Source organism: Agelaius phoeniceus, chromosome 2 (assembly GCF_051311805.1).
Source record: "Agelaius phoeniceus isolate bAgePho1 chromosome 2, bAgePho1.hap1, whole genome shotgun sequence".
In the NCBI taxonomy this organism is placed as follows: Eukaryota; Metazoa; Chordata; class Aves; order Passeriformes; family Icteridae; genus Agelaius; species Agelaius phoeniceus.
The window spans coordinates 64,621,615-64,639,111 of record NC_135266.1 but is presented as its reverse complement, the minus strand read 5'-3'; the positions used below and the strand labels follow the sequence as shown (position 1 = coordinate 64,639,111).

The window sequence follows — 17,497 nt, the reverse complement described above, 5'->3', positions numbered from 1 at the left end:
GGGAAGGTCTGTGTACAAACATTAGTTAAAGATGGGGGAAAGACACATTATGCAACTCACCCTGTTGAACAGTCTGACCTATAAACCAGGAACGACGTTCCTCGTGAAAAGCTTTTACTTCAAACAGCTGCTGTGCACCACTATTGAATAAGTAAAGGGTTGCTTCCCCTGTTGAAAAGAAATCTGGTTTGTGTTTGTAAGCTTTCAGAAAAATCAAAAGAATACCCAATATGTTTGAAGAATGTGCCTTATATACATACAGACACACAAACATACACACAGTCTACATAAACTCACTACAAAGAGAGCTCAGACAAAAAACACTATTATATACAGATGTTCATTTACCAGCTCTATAAACGAAACTGAATTTGAATCAATAAATAAGATGTGTGAATAGTTCATCTTACAACAGAAAGCCTTTGATCCAAACCCAAATCAAAATCACTCAAGAAATCAGCTTTTTTCTGCAGTGAAGAGGGAAGGTGGAAAACAAGAGAATTTCCTCTCTTTCCATCATGTTTGTCTTGAGGATACCAGACTCTGGGTTAGGGGAACAAAAGTCTCAAACTTTTCATGGACAATCTGAAATATTCTTTTTTTTTTTTTGTGCACCAAAATGGATTGTGATGACTCTGTATGGGTAGACATATAAAGTAAACAAGGAAGCTAGAAGAAGTTGGTTTGAAGTGCCCATCAGAACCTTAATAGTTGGGAAAGGAAAAGGATAGCTTTATTTTAGGTCATCACAGTTCTACCATTTGACATTAGCTTTGGGTTACAATGGAAGGGTGACAAACACATTGCAAACAGGACTGGCATTTTCCATATCAGAAATGGGAAGTTGCCACAACTACAGAAGGGGCCACTGAAATGTGGTCACCTGAGTCTGTTGGCTGGACTGCTTCCATCTTGGTTATCAATCCATCTTCAGGAAACAAGAGCAACTACAGCAGGGCTGTCCTGCTCAGAGCACATAAATTGCAAAGATGCAGTGACTTGCAGATGATGGGCTGGCTCAGAGAAGGCTCAGTGTAAGCCCTGAAAGCTGACATCAGCACTGCTCTTCTCAGTCTGCGGACACCCCCAGGTGCAGAGGGAGGTCAGCAAAAATGGGCAGACACATGAATTCCCAAAAATGACTGGTAATGCATTTTTTTCCCCCTTTATCCAAAAGGCTGACCAGATGTTTAACCTCACTTAAGGATATAATTTCAGTACTCTGATAATTTTTCTTTTGGGTAGGAGAGGAGAGGAGCAATGAGTAGTCATAAGGGGGGAGCAGAAGTTTCAATCATTACCATGTGCACCCTCAACAAGGGTCTACACCACAGTTTGATCAGCCCCATATCAAACTACTCACAGAAGTGCTGACTGAACAACTTAAGACTCCTACCAGGGAGTGTGCTAGCCAAATCCAGTGGTGAGCTATGAAATCTTGGGAAAAGAACCCTTTTTATTACCTAAGTACAGCTCCTTAATTTATGTCATTATGCTAAAAGGACAGTCACCACGGGTTCCCTACAGTACTGTTAGACAGGAACTGCAGGGGATGGAGAGAGAACCCGGACAGCTTTGCTCACAACTTCACTAATGGTTCTTGTAGTACTTCTGAATTGCAGTCTGATCCTACTTTATAGTCTTTGTAAGGGATAGAAATCTTGTTCTTTTTACCTGTCTATATAAAGGATGAAGCATGCTTTTATTTAATAAAGTGGTTAACATTGATTCTATAGTGTGCTGAGTCCTTCAGTGCCTACTTATACAGTATCTGGCATCAACAATTCATCTGTTAGACACAAAGGTAAGGAAAATACATTAATAGTGTGTTCTCAGTTCTTCCATTTTCAGACTTTGTATGTATAACAGGCTACATAACTCAAAGTCTATGCAGGCCTATAAATAAGGTCCTGTAAATTCTAAAGGAACACACCCAGACAATCATTGCACTTCAGGTTTTCCCCAGAAAACTTCCCCAAGATCTCTGATTCGACAAGGTAAACAGATCTCTTTTTACACAGAGAAAAACAAATTAACATCTATGCTTTTAAAAACATAACAAACTACAAAGGCAGTATGCTACAGCAGGAAATAATAACACAGGTGGAAAATAGATGTGGCTTTATATTCCCATTGCAAATCTGAGCAATCAAGAAACTGGCATCATAATGAGTAAGTGATTTTACATTCTGTATTATTATTTTTGACAATTTTCCTCTTTCAAGAACAAATATGGTTCCTATACTGTGACAATAAAATTCATCTGAAGATTCAGTTACACACATATATGTAAATACATATAAATACAAGCAGTCAATTTCAAAGACCAAAACCATAAAACTTTAATCTACGGAAAAGAAACTAGCTCAGGCAAAGAAAAAAAAACAGCATGAAAAACGTTTTTCAAACAGAATGTTAACCCTAACAAAGGCTTGCTGCAAGTTTCTGTTGCAGCATCACACACTCCAATTATTACTTAATCATAGAATAATTAAAAATCCTTGACCAAAAGAACAATATGACTAGAAGAAAGTAATGGTGGGATGGTGGTGTCATTGAGTTGCCTGCATTTGCTGGTCTTTCTAATGTATTTTGAATTCAAAGTGCCTCGTCCTCTGTTAAGGAGAAAAGGGACACCATGACCCAGGCCACAAGAAGAAAATTAGATTTAAAAATGAAAAGACCCAAAAAGCTTGGTAAGTACAATTGAATCACTTCTTCTAACTCTATTTATTTTATAGCATAAGATGAATGCTAAGAAGCCTAAATTCGGATTTAAAAAAAAGACTTGGACTCAACACCCAACACTGTAAGCTCCCCAAAACTAATGCACTTAAAAACAGAACTTAAATTACACCCCTTTTTTGTTCTGCCAATATTTCTGATGAATAAACAGTTCAACCAATTAAAATTATAAAAGAAATCCTAAATGTTTGCACAGCATTAACCATCTGGCATAACCAGCAGTTTCTTTGGCACGTAAGATTTGTACCTATCATCATTATTTCAGCTTTGAGAAACATGAATCTTTTGGTGGTGGAGAAAATCAACCAGAATTTTAACAAGCTCATGTCACAGTTCCAGAACTTGCCTGTGCTTGGGTTGCGCAGTTTTGTAAACAAGGGTTCGCTGTCAGGTGTCTTTGGGGGGTCAATTGCAGCCTCTGTAAGGGGAGAGGAAAAAGTTAGGAACTTGTAAATTGTGAAGTATTTCACATCTGCTTCACCAAGACGTTCAGAATTAATTGGATTGACACTTTTTGAAAACACACACACACACATCTGCCTAAAAATTGTATGCCTCAGCCCAAATTCATCCTACCTGATCAAGGCACTTAAATTATGATTCCAGACTTCCTGGCACTCTCTATCTGTCACAGGAAAGATATGCACCTGGGGATGATTTAGATTTTGAAAACCACTTCCCCCTAGAGAGCCTTCAGGCAAGAGAGCTCCTAAATTTGACATCCCAGTTAAGTAAGATGAACTGATATGCTGCCCTGATTAGTCACAAAGACAATGAGAATGCTTTGGTTAGTCAGGCCAAGCACAATGCGGACATTAAGAAAGTCCAAAAGGTAAAATACACATGGGGAGAAACTATCCTTTAAAGCTTTCACGAAGTCAGATTATGCAGGAATTAGCCTATTCTAGTTGCTATGTCTGTGAAAAACATGCATGCTTATTTATCTGTTATGTATAAACTTGAAATATAAAGATTGCATTTAATTCCCCCCACAAGAAAAAGAAGCTGAGAGAATGCAGCACCTCTGGCTGAAGCCCCTTACAGATATTTTCTTTCCTGTACCTTTGAACAAACAGAAGATAAGCAAAGCCACAAAGGTATAATTTTTTCTGTGAAACCGAAAAAAGAGGGAAACAGCTACCACAAGGACGCTGACTCAAGTACAAAAACCACATCTATAAGTATCCCCAGTTAATTATATTCTAGCCAAGTTCTCTTTGTAGGGAAAGTCTAACTTATATTTACAAAAACAACTTCCCACATCTCAGTAAAGAGCACCATGACAGAATCATCTTTCTTAGCCTGCACGCTGCCAGTTCTGCCTCAATTCCTTTCATACAGGCATTCATCAGAGCAAGGAAAATTACTAAAACATTTCACATATATAATGAGTATCCAGACCCCAGAGAATGGAACTGACAGAGATCAGGCTGATGTTTGTGTTACAGTGCTGCTGAGGAAAGCAGAGAGGAGCAGTAGAGGCAGACTGCATGATTGTTCAAAGGAACAGAAGGTGCCACATTGTCCTTCCCCTTTCAGTAACATCCAGCAGGTTTGGGAAGAGGGAGCTGGCACAATTCTTTGGCAAACAGGGAAGTAGGAACAACTGAAAGTAGCTGTCCTTCACCCTGGCTGAAAGCCCGAGCCGTATCTGAAAAGGACAAGTGGACTTCTCACACTTGGATCTTCACTAACACCTCATGGGCAAAAAAAAAAAAAATGCCCAAATAGCTCTCAACCTTCATATCCACCCCTTGTTATTCAGTTGTGCCACCAACAGAAGTTGCCCAGATAAAGACATAAGCGGGACACAAAAACCAACTGTGTTTAGTGATAAAAGTGTTGGAGGGTAGTAATAATTCTCAGAGCTGTTCAGACAATTTAAAGTAATTTTCTTCTCTTCAATACCCAACTGAGTCTTCAGGTGGCTTGAAAAAGTGCTTCAAAAAGTTTCAATATAAGTTGAGGGCTTTTAATGGAAAAAATCCGTATTTGCTAAGCAGACTTGCTTCATATGCTGATACATAAACACACGGTTGTCAAGCTACATTTGCCCTGGCAAAGGCGACTTTCCAATTTCTAGAGCTGTGTATATTTCAATTCTTGACCACAGTTTAACATTAGTGTATTTTTTGTTACTTTTTAAAACACTGAAGTGATTAATGATAGTGAAAGAAACACACTGCACGTGTTTACTTTGATGTGTTTCACATGAACATATTAAAATATACACAGTAAATGTGAGTTTCAAAATTTAAAACAAAAAGCAAAACAAAAAAACCCCAAAGGAACTTTCAGCGCTCGTTTGCTCTGCTTTCTTCATGCATAGATTGATGAACACTGGGAATGAGTCCAGCTGAGCCCAAAGTTGCATCTTGTCAGCAATTAAGTCGACAATCCCTCCTAATTTTTTGCCGGTTTTAATGACATTTGCATCTTTACTGGGTTGAGATGTTCTCTTCCTAACCTGCTAGTAACACACTGAATTTATCCATCTCCGCTAAGCCTGGGGGACTTCCCTAAAAGTAGGGAGCACTAAGTGTAACAAACCCGAGAAATACAGTGTCCCTTCTCTTCCTCATCAGTCCTCTACCTTCCCAACCAGATAACCACCTTCCTTCATCCAGGCCTGCCCCATGCTATCCCAGGCTCAGCACCCTCTCTCTGCCCCTCTGGCCCTGCCAGGAGCTCTTCCCCAGGTGGTGAAGAGCCGCACAGCCCTGCCCATGGGGTTCTTTGGTGCTCCTCAGGCTCCAAGGGGCTCAGCACGGCACAGAGGGCAGCAGAGATCAAACCCCAACCAAGAGCCCGAGCTGCAGCCTTCTGTCCCAGTATCTCATGATAATGAGATCAGAGTGTACCTCACATTCTCCACACAGCTGCCATGGAAAATGGTTTGCCTGAAGGGACACGCACATGCACAAGGAGAAGGGAAGGACCAGGCAAAGGCAAAAGTGGTTCTTTGAGTTTCTTTAACATTCAATTTCCTCAAAATGTAGGCAGTATTCCATTCCACTTCCAGGGGCATCTGAAGTATATTTTTGTTATAGATTGGCTTACTATGTGTCAAGCTGGCAGACAAAAAAAAAGAGGCAATTGGGAGAATGCCTGCTTGGAAAACTGGATGCAGTATTAATATGGCCTTAAGGGCAAAGAAGGCCCTATTTATCTGAGTTTAAATACCTCATGACTAGGAAAATGCTGAGCAAGGGATTTTTGATGTTAGGTGTCCAAACCTAACTTATTTGTGTTCTGGACTGTAGCCAGGAAAGGTAACTGGATTTCTTTAATGCCATTACATTTATCAGTCCTTCTACTTCAGCAAGGATCTCTTATAGCTAAGTAAACACAGACTTCTTAAAAAAGCAGTACTGTAGCCATTTTCTAGCAAAACTGAGAGTTAAACTAAGTTAGGAACTTTTTTTCAATATTAAGGTTCACTTCCAGATAAGAAAACATCCCCTACAGAAAATAAACAGTAAAAAGTAACATTACAGGAAGAGCTGTTTTGTTAAATTCTAAAGGAAAACATCAGATGATTGCCGCTATGCTTATTATAACAGTTCCCATAGCTCAGCCCTGACAAACTCGGTCATGTACAAGAATACTTGGGGGGAGAGAGGTGAGAGCTTTTTGAACAGTACACCCTCTACCAACCATGGCCCACAGTCAGGTCAGCTTACTAGCATGTGTCATTACTGCATGATTTTCTCCTAGGAAAACACACACTACAATGATTTAAAAAAACTGACAGAAGGGTACAGAGGGGCTCTATTAATCCTGTCTGAAGGAGGCATCTCAGCCAGCAAGTCACTCTTTAAACAAAGACAGAAGGCAGACACTTCCAGGAGGCAGCTGAAGAAAAGGAGAAAAGATTACTGTGTTTCATGGAGGTCAGACATACAACCAGGCATATTCTACCAAATACATAAACAAAACAAAATGAAAACTAACCAGCTTTCAAAGGATTTCTGGCAATAATTTCTTCCACAATGGATAGATATGAGGCACTAATGAATCTGGTTGTTAAAACCAGAAAAAAAGCGTTACCTGGTACAGCAACATAAATAAATTGAAAAACAACATAAAACTCCCACTAAGAGCTATGAAACTGTTATGGATGATGCAAAGTCTATTCTCCTTTTTTAAAAACATGCTTATAGAATACTATATATAACAGACTAATATCAAGTTATATGGAGTTCCCATGCAGAAAGCTGCCAGCCAAGCAAGCAAAAAGGCTGTAAATATCTGTCAAATGCGTAAGAGGAAAAAACCCTCTGAGAGCACAAATTTCCCAACCACCACCACCCTGCTAAGAAAAAGGACTATTGAAGTCTGGAAATATAAAGTTAAGATTTCATTTAAAAACAGATATTAAACCATACGTCACCTACACAAGTCTTTTCCATTCCCTTCTTAGCTTCTAACTGTGCATGAAAGGTGTGTCAGATGGAGACATTATGATGGAGCCCATTAAATAGACATTTTATGGAAGACTTTAAACTGTGTAGCCTAAGGGTATAGATAGGTTAGATCTATTAAACATTTTATTTGTGTTATTTTTAGAATCTCAACCCTCAAGAAAATGGCTTTAATTCACTGTCCATGCCCTTCGTTGTGCATGTCCTTCCTTTTTCAGCATGCCCTGAAAAAAGCCTAGTGAAAAATAATTAATAAATCCAGTACTTTGTATCACCCAAATTTTTTATAATTTTTCTAAGTTACAAGGTAATTAACTGCAAGTATAATAAATGAATTCCGGTATGCACAGACTGAGAATACAGTCTGTATCATAAAAGGTTTCAAATGACCAAAGATCACAGTCCATAGAAAAGTGCAGTCCTGGGGTCTCCAACTCTGCTCCCTTCTTGTTTTGTACCACCAAAACTAGCAAGTTCATGGCTCTACAGCAAGTCAACTCAGTTCACTCATCCAGCTGAGAAGTAAACAACCAGAATGAAGAAGTAAATAACTTTCAATCCTATCAGTAAGCTCACTGGAACAAGAGACAGAACCCATGGCAGGAGCAGATGGCATAGAATGTTCCCTACTCCACATGTGACACAGGTGTCTTTGACCAATGCACACGAATTATAAAACCAGATCATGTGTGAATTGACAGAGTTGAGGAAGCAGGAGATGAGCCACAGGTCTACATTGCTGCTTCCTTGGCTCACAATACTCAGGGGAGCATTGAACAGAACACAGCTCCATTCACCTCTGCAAACAGCCAATATTTTGCAGGTGCTTACATAGAGGGTAGGGGTTTGTACTTGCCCACACTTGATTTTTGGAAATAATCTTAATTGTTACTCAGTTATATAAACTTGATGTTACCTCACCACCTTACTCCTCCTATGACTGTACACAGTACTCGCTTCAGTGAGGGGACTTTTGCCGTGCCCATTGTAAAAGACAGAATGATAATCAGTTTGGTAATCATGGCATTTATTATTTGGTGCCCTAAGGAAACAATGTTCAATGTGACATAATTTAGAACATTCCACAATAAAACACAGTATCGAACAAAGGCACTGGTTTCTATCTTGACCACAAGTTCAGAAAGAAATGCTACTTGACAGTTTGAATGGTCTTTTGCTCCAGGACATAGCTAGGCAATACAGCTAAATTTTAAGACTTAAGCCTGAGAGCATCTTTTGGCTTCCCTTTATGCTGGCATAATTCACTTAGCCAAAAAACCTCCATGTTCATGGAGTTCACAGTACTAATTCATCCATTACTGAAGTCAAGATGCCTGGCAGAACATGCAGAGTTTCAGCTGAATAAAGGGGAGGTCAGTCTTGAGAAGTTCAAGAACTGGTTATCACTTGAAAGGATAAAAGCTACAGACTTCCCTTCTCAATATTTATAGGGTCAGCACTGGTGCAGCTGTATTACTGGCTGAATCAGCCCTATTCCCATATGCAGAGAGGCCTAAGTTGGCATAAGTTGGTCTCTTCCAAGCCAGATGGCAGAAAGCAGAAGTGGGAGATGGTGTTACACATTACAACATCTCTTTTCAGTTATTTTATTTGCTATGCTTCCTTCTGGCTCCTTAGCTTGCCAGTTATATCTGCTTTATTCACAGCAGAGCTCAGTATGCCTTTCAGGAGATGACATGTCAGAAACAGTGCAAATTACCTGCAGGCAAAGGGCTTTGTTCAGGAGATGCAAATGCTGGTTTAGGGGGAGGTTTAGTAAAATATGCCCACAGAGTGCTAACTTTTAAAGTAAGCATATTCACATCCACCTTATTTAAGAAGTATATAAACATGTGCTATTATTTAATATAGGTTTTCTGATGTTTTGACTCAGGTGTTAAAAAAAAATACATATTTGTTTATTGCAAACATTATTTCCAAGTTCTTTACCTAGATTATTCTGGGAAAGTATTAATGTTCAATTATTCTGCTCAATTTTGACACTCATTACAATTTTTTAGTCAAGCACCCTAACAGCCCAGCAGTGTGATGTATTTCATAGCAGATAAACTGATTTTTTTTAAACAGTAAGTGAAAGCATGTATCAAAGTGCAAGGATGGAAAAAAAGTTAATGCAAAACCTGTCTACTTCTGTTTTTAAAGCAAACCACTTTCACAAATTAAGTATTCCACAACTTTGCTATGACACCTTCTCTCACTATGACCTAAAATTTTCAAGTCAAATACTTCCTCAGTTACTGCATGGAGACAAAAGTTCCTTAGTCTCAACTGAAAGGATGGAGGATTAATTTAATGTGTGCTGATGCCCCATGGTTTGGCATCACAGTCCATTTATTTCTGCCTCCATTTGACTTTTGGCATATATGAGATTTGTTCAAACAATTTGCCAAGTATAATTTGAAACTGCTCCTTTTATTTTTGAATAAGTAATTCCTAAAAATAATAGGATTGTTAAATTTCCCTCCCCCATTGCAACCCTTCCAGTTCTATTCATATGGCAGTTCCCATAAAACAATGTAAGAGCTAATCAATTTACTGTTTAAGAAAACAGCAGACTGAAAAAAATGTGCTCAGCTAAACTTGTCTAGCTCAGAAAAATAAAGGTTGAGAATAATTTTCAGCATGCAGCTAACCTCTACTTATTTTCCTAATACAGGCAAAGACAGAACATATTAAACACATCAGTCTTAACTTTAGGTGTAGAGTGGAACATCACACTTAGAAAACTGCCTTCAATTCCTGACCTCTTTGCTAAAACCCAGTCAGGGAAGCATATAAATAGTTTCAGTTCTGACATAACACCTATCCCTGAGGAATACTGAAAAAGAGACTGTCCTTCACACCAACCCTGTTAAGCAGCTAGTGTGATTTTGGTAAGACTGGTTTGAAGCCATTGCATAAGAATGTTTATTTGTTATACAGAGCTCAGATCACATCTATGTCAGACACAGTGACTTTACTGCAGTATTTGAGAGTTTTCCAAAGCTCCACCTTCCGATTTAGATAGCCCTAAAATTAAAAATCTTTAGATAGCCCTAAAATACTGCTGGGTCTCAGCAATATTTCTCAGTCTAGAAAATAACTTCTAGCTCTTGTGATTTTCAGAGAACACATAAAAAATGGTAGTTCCATGGGCCCAGCTGAAAAGGCAGGTAGAAATTTCCTATATTCACGTTAAAAAGTAGCAGTATTTTTTTTTAAGTACGCGGATACTCAGTAAATACAGACAGAATCTGCTCTATTAAAGCACATCATTAGTAACTTTGTAGCTGTGAGAGAGCCAAGGTTTAATCCCCAGGAGCTACTACTTTTCTCTTGTACCTGATCAGTAGCTAGACCAACAACAGAAAGCCAGTCCAGCCATTTCTACATTCTCACGGAAAAACAGTTTGGATACAAGGGTAATGTAACAGCCTTGATTACCCAACTCCCACTCAAAATGCAGGAAAGCACTATCTGGAAACTCAGCCATCCACCATTGAAGCCCGTGTGGTCCTTCAGGACTCGTTAGCACTTCGGTGTCTCTGTACCACCATTCCTCCAGAACTCCAGATTTGGGAGGTCTTCTTAACCAACGACGTCAACTACTCTGCACAAAGCAAGCTCAGATCCAGATTTCCAGCCAAGCTAATAAAATCCCCTGGAACATGGAGCACAGCACAGAAACACCCAAGTGGGTCTACACAGAGCCAGCTTGGTCCATCAGGACTTATTAGTTCAGACACTGTCTGAAAGCAGCTGCACGGCAAAGCTGGTTCTGGAAACAGCAGAGATGTGTTAACATGGCACAGCACTTGAACTAATAAACTGCTAGTGCTGAGCCGAGCCTGCCCCAGGCTAAATCTGGTGCCTGTATATCCACTGCACAGTTAATCTGCAACTGCAGAAACGGCCCTAAGAGCTGACTCTGTTTCAAGGCCAGCATGCACAGCTCTACCACTACCAACACAACCAAGTTTTCTGTCCTTTCACCCTCCTCCACAACAACCAATCCCTCCATCTACCCTCTTCCAGTTTGTTCACTGTTTTCTCTCCTGGCCACTCCCATCCATTTCTCAACCTTTCACTACACATCCCCAATAAGGCTGTACAAGGTACATCAGCGGCTTCCAGCCTTTCTGGAGTGACGAACATTGTTACCACCCTCTTCTCACCCTGCCTGAGCAGCATTTCCTAACTCCTCTCCCACCACTTCTGGCTTCCCTCTTTGTCCTGCCCCTGGTGGTTCAATCCCTAACCAAGGAATCATTACACTTACAAAAACAAACAAACGAAAAAAAAAGATTGTATTTGCATGTCAAATTGTCCTGTCTTCATGGAAAAAAAGCAAGTATCACAGAAACACCATCACAACACCTCTCACCAGGCCAAGGAAAGGCTACCATCTCTAAAGGTAAAATTTCAATCTCACCCAGAAGTTGCTTAGCAGTCAGCTCAGACATGACTGTCTGAAGCTCTCCTTTTCCCTTCCTGCAAATCTCCCATGCCAAACAATCCAAGTGTCTTGGTGTGGCAGAAGGGCTGGTGAGGGCAAAGACTGGCTCAGTCAACCCTGCTTCCCCTCCCCACCTTCACCCACCTCTACAAACCATGCAAAGTAACTGCTGAGCATATGGTTCTAGCTCTGCCCTGTGATGTGCAGGCATGAGAGGACCACTAATTACCAAACTTTTACAGTCCTGGAAATTTGACAGAATTCATCACTTGCTACAGAAAGTGACAGTCTGTCCCTCTACAAACAGTTCACAGCATTGGTAAAAAACTCACTCTGACCGCATTCCTCTAGCCAGAATCATGACTTCAACTAAGAACATGTGCAGTTCTACCTGACAGAAGAGATTCCTTGTTTCTGAGCTGTTTCCAGAACACTGAAACCAATATAAAAACTACAAAATCAAAAATAAAACTGAAATTTGTCTCGTCAGTCATCACACATGCTCTGAAATGGCAGAGCAGCAATTCATTATCCATGCAATATAACAGCATATAAACGTGTACTTAAACAAGGAAATCAGTAGTAATTTCATAACCTTCCATATTAAAGCAGACAAGCATTTTTTAGTAGACTCAGAGACAAATGGCATTGAACTCACACCCAGAAACAGATCCTGTGCTTATCTGCACCAGTTGTTTTTAGGTATGTATGTAATATAATGCCATACAGGTATTATGAAGATAGAGATTGTCATATGAATAGAATTTTACCGTCAAAGGACATTTTTGTTCTAAATCCAACTGCAACCATCTTAGTTTTTGAAAGTAATCAGGTCTTCCTACTACACATTCTGCTAAACAGCCAATGAAAAATTTCTGAGATTCATTCAACAGAGCGCAAAATTGTGAAAATGGTAATATGTTAACTTAAAAAAGTTTTTCTGAAAATAATGCTAAAACAAAAAATCATGAAATGTTTCATTTGGCTGGCTCTCATCAGCTGTGGAGTTTGAATTTATCAGCCACAGACTTTTTTCTTAAATCACTATGTGCTTTGAAGTTCAACTAAGGCTTAATAAACTTTCTTACAGGTCTGGAGTACTATATAAATTTTGTCAGAGCTGTGCTGGCATAATTGGTAATACAAACTGTCTGGCTTCATGAAAGTTACAAGCTCTGGCTCCAATCCTGCAAACACTTACTGAAGAATTTAACTTACTGCACAGAACTGACTACTCATGCATAAGCTAAGCATATTTGTAAATATTTGCACAGTATGGACATCTGTTGGCATAGCCAGTCATCTGATATGAGATTCAGCTTTAAATCCTAGTCTGCATAGAGTCAATATTAAAAAAAGGAATTCCTCACTTTATAAATTCCTTTCTTAGGCATCAAACACGTCAGATACCAAAGCGTGGAACCAAAAAGTTAAAACTAGAGGAAGAGAGGAATCAGTGAAATCATAGTAATTGGTTCTGCTCCTCATGTAACTAGAGAAGCCTGGTCTCCTATGGGCACATGTCTCAAGATTGAGCTCCTGTCTTATTTTCAACCTTTGCTGAAGGAAGCTCTTGCTATACCTTTCCTTCAGTGGTGCCATTTACAGCATTTCTCACAACATCACAGGCAAAGCTCAGAAAATTACTCCAAAGAACTCATCCTTTTTATCAGGCTTGGTTATTAACACTCTCCAGTTATGGGTGAGTTAGGAAATAGCCACAGTACAAAGCTGGCCCACAGATAATCATGGAAGTTGCACTTCCTTAAAAACCAAGCTAGAAAAAGACAGTTATGTCTCCTTCCTCTAAATATCTTGGCATTTGAACACATCCGGTTTCACTCATCCTCTTTAACAGCAAAACATTTTGTGATCTGTTTGTTTAAACCTGATACTGGGCAGAAATACATGTAAGGAGCAAAGGCATCCTCCCACTGATTCAGCGCGACATGTGATAGAGTGAGCCTCCGCAACGCAGTGGATATTGCACCAGCAGAGCTGCCGTGGGGAGCTCTGCTGCTTCACAATCACTGAGTGAGGAGATCTCACTCTGGCTTAGCACTGGAGTCTGTTTGACAGCTGTGGCTTAGGGCACTAAATCGTTTCCTTCAAAATCTGCAGGAAGGAACTGAGGGGATGGAGGCAAGGCGGGCCGCCAGCTCTGGCGAGGGGACAGCCAGATCCCATCAGGGACATCGGTGGCAAGAGCCCTCGGCAAAACCCTAATGACAGACATAAATTAAACGCACTGATCCAGCGAGGGAAACGGGGTCCCTGGAGAGGGAAGGGCGGGTACCGTGCGGGGCCTCGTGTAGAGGCCGCGTCCCAAAGCGGCCTTGCACAGCCGGGCGGGGCCCGGCCGCCCGCAGCGGGCCCGGCACCTGCCCCGGGCCCCGGGGACAAGCACCCGCCTCCCGCCCGAGCCGGCCGGCGGGGCAGGAGAGCCGGGCGCTGCGGCAGAGCCGCCCCTCCGCGGAGCGGCCCCGCGGGGTTACCTGGGGCAATGAGCACCCACTGCGCGGGGGCCGCGCCCTGCCCGCTCCGTGCGCCCCGCATGCTCCGAGCGCCCCGCGATCCCGCCGCTCCCGTTCCCGCCGCCGCCGCCGCAACATGGCGGGCGGGGCGGGCCGGGAAGGGAAGGGAAGGGGCCGGGCGGCGGCGGGGCGCGGCCATGACTCGGGATGCGCCGCCGCTCCGCCTCTTCCCCTTCCCGGCACACGCAGGGAGCGGGCGGTGCGGCCGTGGGGGACCGCCGGCGGCAAAGCTTCGGCTCTCCACCGCCCCGCGGGACTCGGGCGGGCGGGATGTCCCACCCGCCAGGGGAAGGTAGCGCCCGAGGTTCCTAAACGCTCGTGGTCCAAAGTAGCGACAGAAGTCACAGGGTCCGCAAACATTCAGAAATTTTTATTAGTGAATGGTGCACTTGGCGTGGAAATTGTTTTGTTAGTCCCTGACCTACTGTGTAAGCACGCGGCAGTGGGTTTTGGATATAGGGGTAGGTTGAAAAGAGAGAAAGGAAGAGATGAGTTAAAGAGGGGCAGAGAGAAAGAGAGAGAAGAAAAGAGAGGGAAAAAGAGATCACCAGTCCTGACTCCGGCATTGATCCAGCTCACGGTCCTAGGGGTCAGGAAGGGCTTGGGAAGGGTACCTTTTTATGGACAAGTTTTCTCCACCCTAAAGACAGGCTTCTCACTTTCCGTGTAAATTAGTTACCAAGTGCAGTACGATCTTTATTATCTTTCTAGAAATGGGTTGGAGGGCTTTGGGGAACTTGGTTGGTCTTGATCCCTCTCTACAGTCCATACTCACCTCCTGGCTTCATCATTCCTGTGCTTGTCCTCAAACTGTACTGTGCTATGCCCATCTACAGGAACTGGAATAAGGGTGTTTGTCCAGGAAAAGTGCTGCCCCACCTCTGCATGCCCCCCTTCTCCGGCCACATCTTGTTCTATCTCATGACATGTCACTACTGTAGCAGTTAGTTCTTTCTAGGGCGTCACACAAATGGCGCAGACTGAAGGAAATTCCATTTAAACGTAAGGAAGTGTGTCTTTAGTGGAGCAGGTTGTCCTGAATGACTGTGGCATCTCTATCAGTGGAGGTATCAAAAACCAGGCTGGGTGTTGCTCTGAGCAGCCACTGTAGCTGCAGCCCTGCAAAGGGAGCTGGACTAGACCCTCTCCAGAGGTGCCTGTCAGCCTTGGCCATGCAATGGAACCTCAGTCCTACAAGGCAGAGCCACAGTTCTCTCATAGCTGTCATCCTGCCCCGCTGTGTGGGTCATGTGTACAACCTGATCCTGGTAAATAGGTTCTTTACCTCCAGATCTCACTGAGAAGACATAGCCACAACACATAATGCATATTTTCATGCATATGTACATAAACTTGGCTTTACTCACACAAGACTGGATGGATGGCCACCTTCCCAGAGATTTAGGAATAAATATTATGTTATCAAAAGTATTAAAGTATACATATCAATTGTAAATCTCAGAGATATGAAACAAATATTAAAAACATACTAACAGAGCAGAACTAACCAAGGCCAGCATATGCAAAACAGCTGAGCTGATGTAAGGCTGAAAAAAATAATTTCCTGAAGTTTAAGCATATACCTTCATCACTGAGATTACATTAATCTAAATTTGTTTTATTTTAATTTTTCTGACTTTTTTTTCCACTGATTGAAGTAAGGAAAGATTTAAGTGCCAAAGACCGCAGTGCACCATGTGTTTTGAAGTCCCCAGAGAAATCACTCGCTCTCAGAGTGATTGCAATTTGCCGTGGCGTATGCCTGGATTGCAACACTCACTGATGGGTCTTGTAAAATTCTCCTCACTTCTTAGGAGCAAAGAGAGAAGGAAGCTCATCAGTTCCACTGTAATCTGTACAAAACTGCTGGAAGAGCAGAACAGAGCTGATAGCTGTGTTTGAAACCTTCCTAGAAGGAAAGCTTTCCATGTGGAAAAAAGGGTTCACCATAAGATTTGGCTTCTAGTCCTGAAAATGGCGGCTCTTAGCATGTTGTGCACCACTGAGCTTAACAAAGCTCTAGAAAAGCCAGGAATCCAAGTGTGCCAGCCTCCAGATGCAGCATGTGTCAGGATCAAGTCTAGAAGCATAAGCTGCAGTTGTTCCAGCGCTCCTATTTCCTCCTTGGCTGTAGTGTGTGATGGAAATGTTGCAGCAAGTGTTGCTGTATGTTTACAAAACTGACTTATTAAGCTCACATTTTTCAAAGCACCAATCCATCCTTATTTAGGCACCTGGTAAGCAAGCTAATTTTCAGAGGTGCTGAGTACTCCTACCATCAACTGAGCTGAATGGACATTTCAGCTGTTCGTTTCTTTTGATTTATGAGCATCTCCCACAATCTCTAGATGTATATTGGCCCTGGGATCTATAATGTCCTTTTCCAGGAACTTTCAGATAGAAATGTTTTTCTCAGATACTTTGAAATGCCCCAAACGGAAATTCTCAAATAGGCCTGGACAAAGCTCTAGAATGACATCAGTTTTGGAATAGAAATTATGCAGTAATTTATATGTATTAAATATTTAAAACTTTCTGCTGTTACTCATCCACACTTGATATATACTGTTCCCCTTTATAAACAGAGGATATACTGTATCATTATAAGCAAAAGATAAACTAATTAGGGATTTCTGTCAAGAGCTGATGATACTAAAATCTTATTTGCTTAAGAATTAAATACCTTCAGGCTTGCCAACACTTTTAAGCTGTAATGGTGTCTCCCTGAAAGAAAATGCTGATGTTTAAAACACTAGACTGATCTGAACTGCCGCAGTGATATCCTTTTTATATACTCAAATCTTAATTTCATGCACATGGGCATTCTCATTTGGGTCCATATGACTCATTAAGTCCAGAAAGTTAAATGCATCCAATATGGGAATAACCCTAACCCAATCTGAGGACAATTGTTTTCCACATTTCAGAGCCATTTGATTTGCATTCAGACTTCACCTACGTGCTGTCTGTTCATTCATTTCTGCTAGGCCTGCTTCTTATAATGCAAATATCTGTGCAAATGCAAGCATCCCTTTTTGCCAAACAAAAATTACTTACTTTTGGTGCCAAAGAAATGCTACCTCTTGTCCACCTTCAGCTGCAGAATTTACTCCTTCCTTCTACCCTACATTAGTTTTGAGTGAAGGCAGTTTTAAACTTTGCTCAGAGCAAGAAACAAAAGACGGTATAGAAAGAAGTGTGATTCATTTTTAAGTAGAGGTTGTTTAAAAGAGAAAATTATTTCCACATAATTATGTTTCATTTTACACTGTTTCAACAAATATGGGCCAAGTTTATCTACTTTATGCTTCAGTGGTTCAAGCATTTGCATGCATGGC

The 17,497-nt window shown here is 41.4% G+C and overlaps 1 protein-coding gene across 4 annotated transcripts in view; it reads right to left on the bottom strand.

Annotated features, from left to right (window-relative positions):
- The window catches only part of RNASEH2B (ribonuclease H2 subunit B), a 43,250-nt gene extending 28,998 nt beyond the window's left edge, over positions 1-14,252 (bottom strand). For all 4 annotated transcript variants that reach the window (XM_077173713.1, XM_054654903.2, XM_054654904.2 and 1 more), the window contains exons 1-3: positions 14,121-14,252; positions 3,092-3,163; positions 61-168 (exon numbers count right to left, since the gene is read on the bottom strand). In XM_077173713.1, the coding sequence (XP_077029828.1) occupies positions 61-168; positions 3,092-3,163; positions 14,121-14,181 (241 nt within the window). In that variant the 5' untranslated portion in view covers positions 14,182-14,252. The remainder of the gene's footprint in view (positions 1-60; positions 169-3,091; positions 3,164-14,120) is intronic.
- Positions 14,253-17,497: the final 3,245 nt, after the last annotated feature.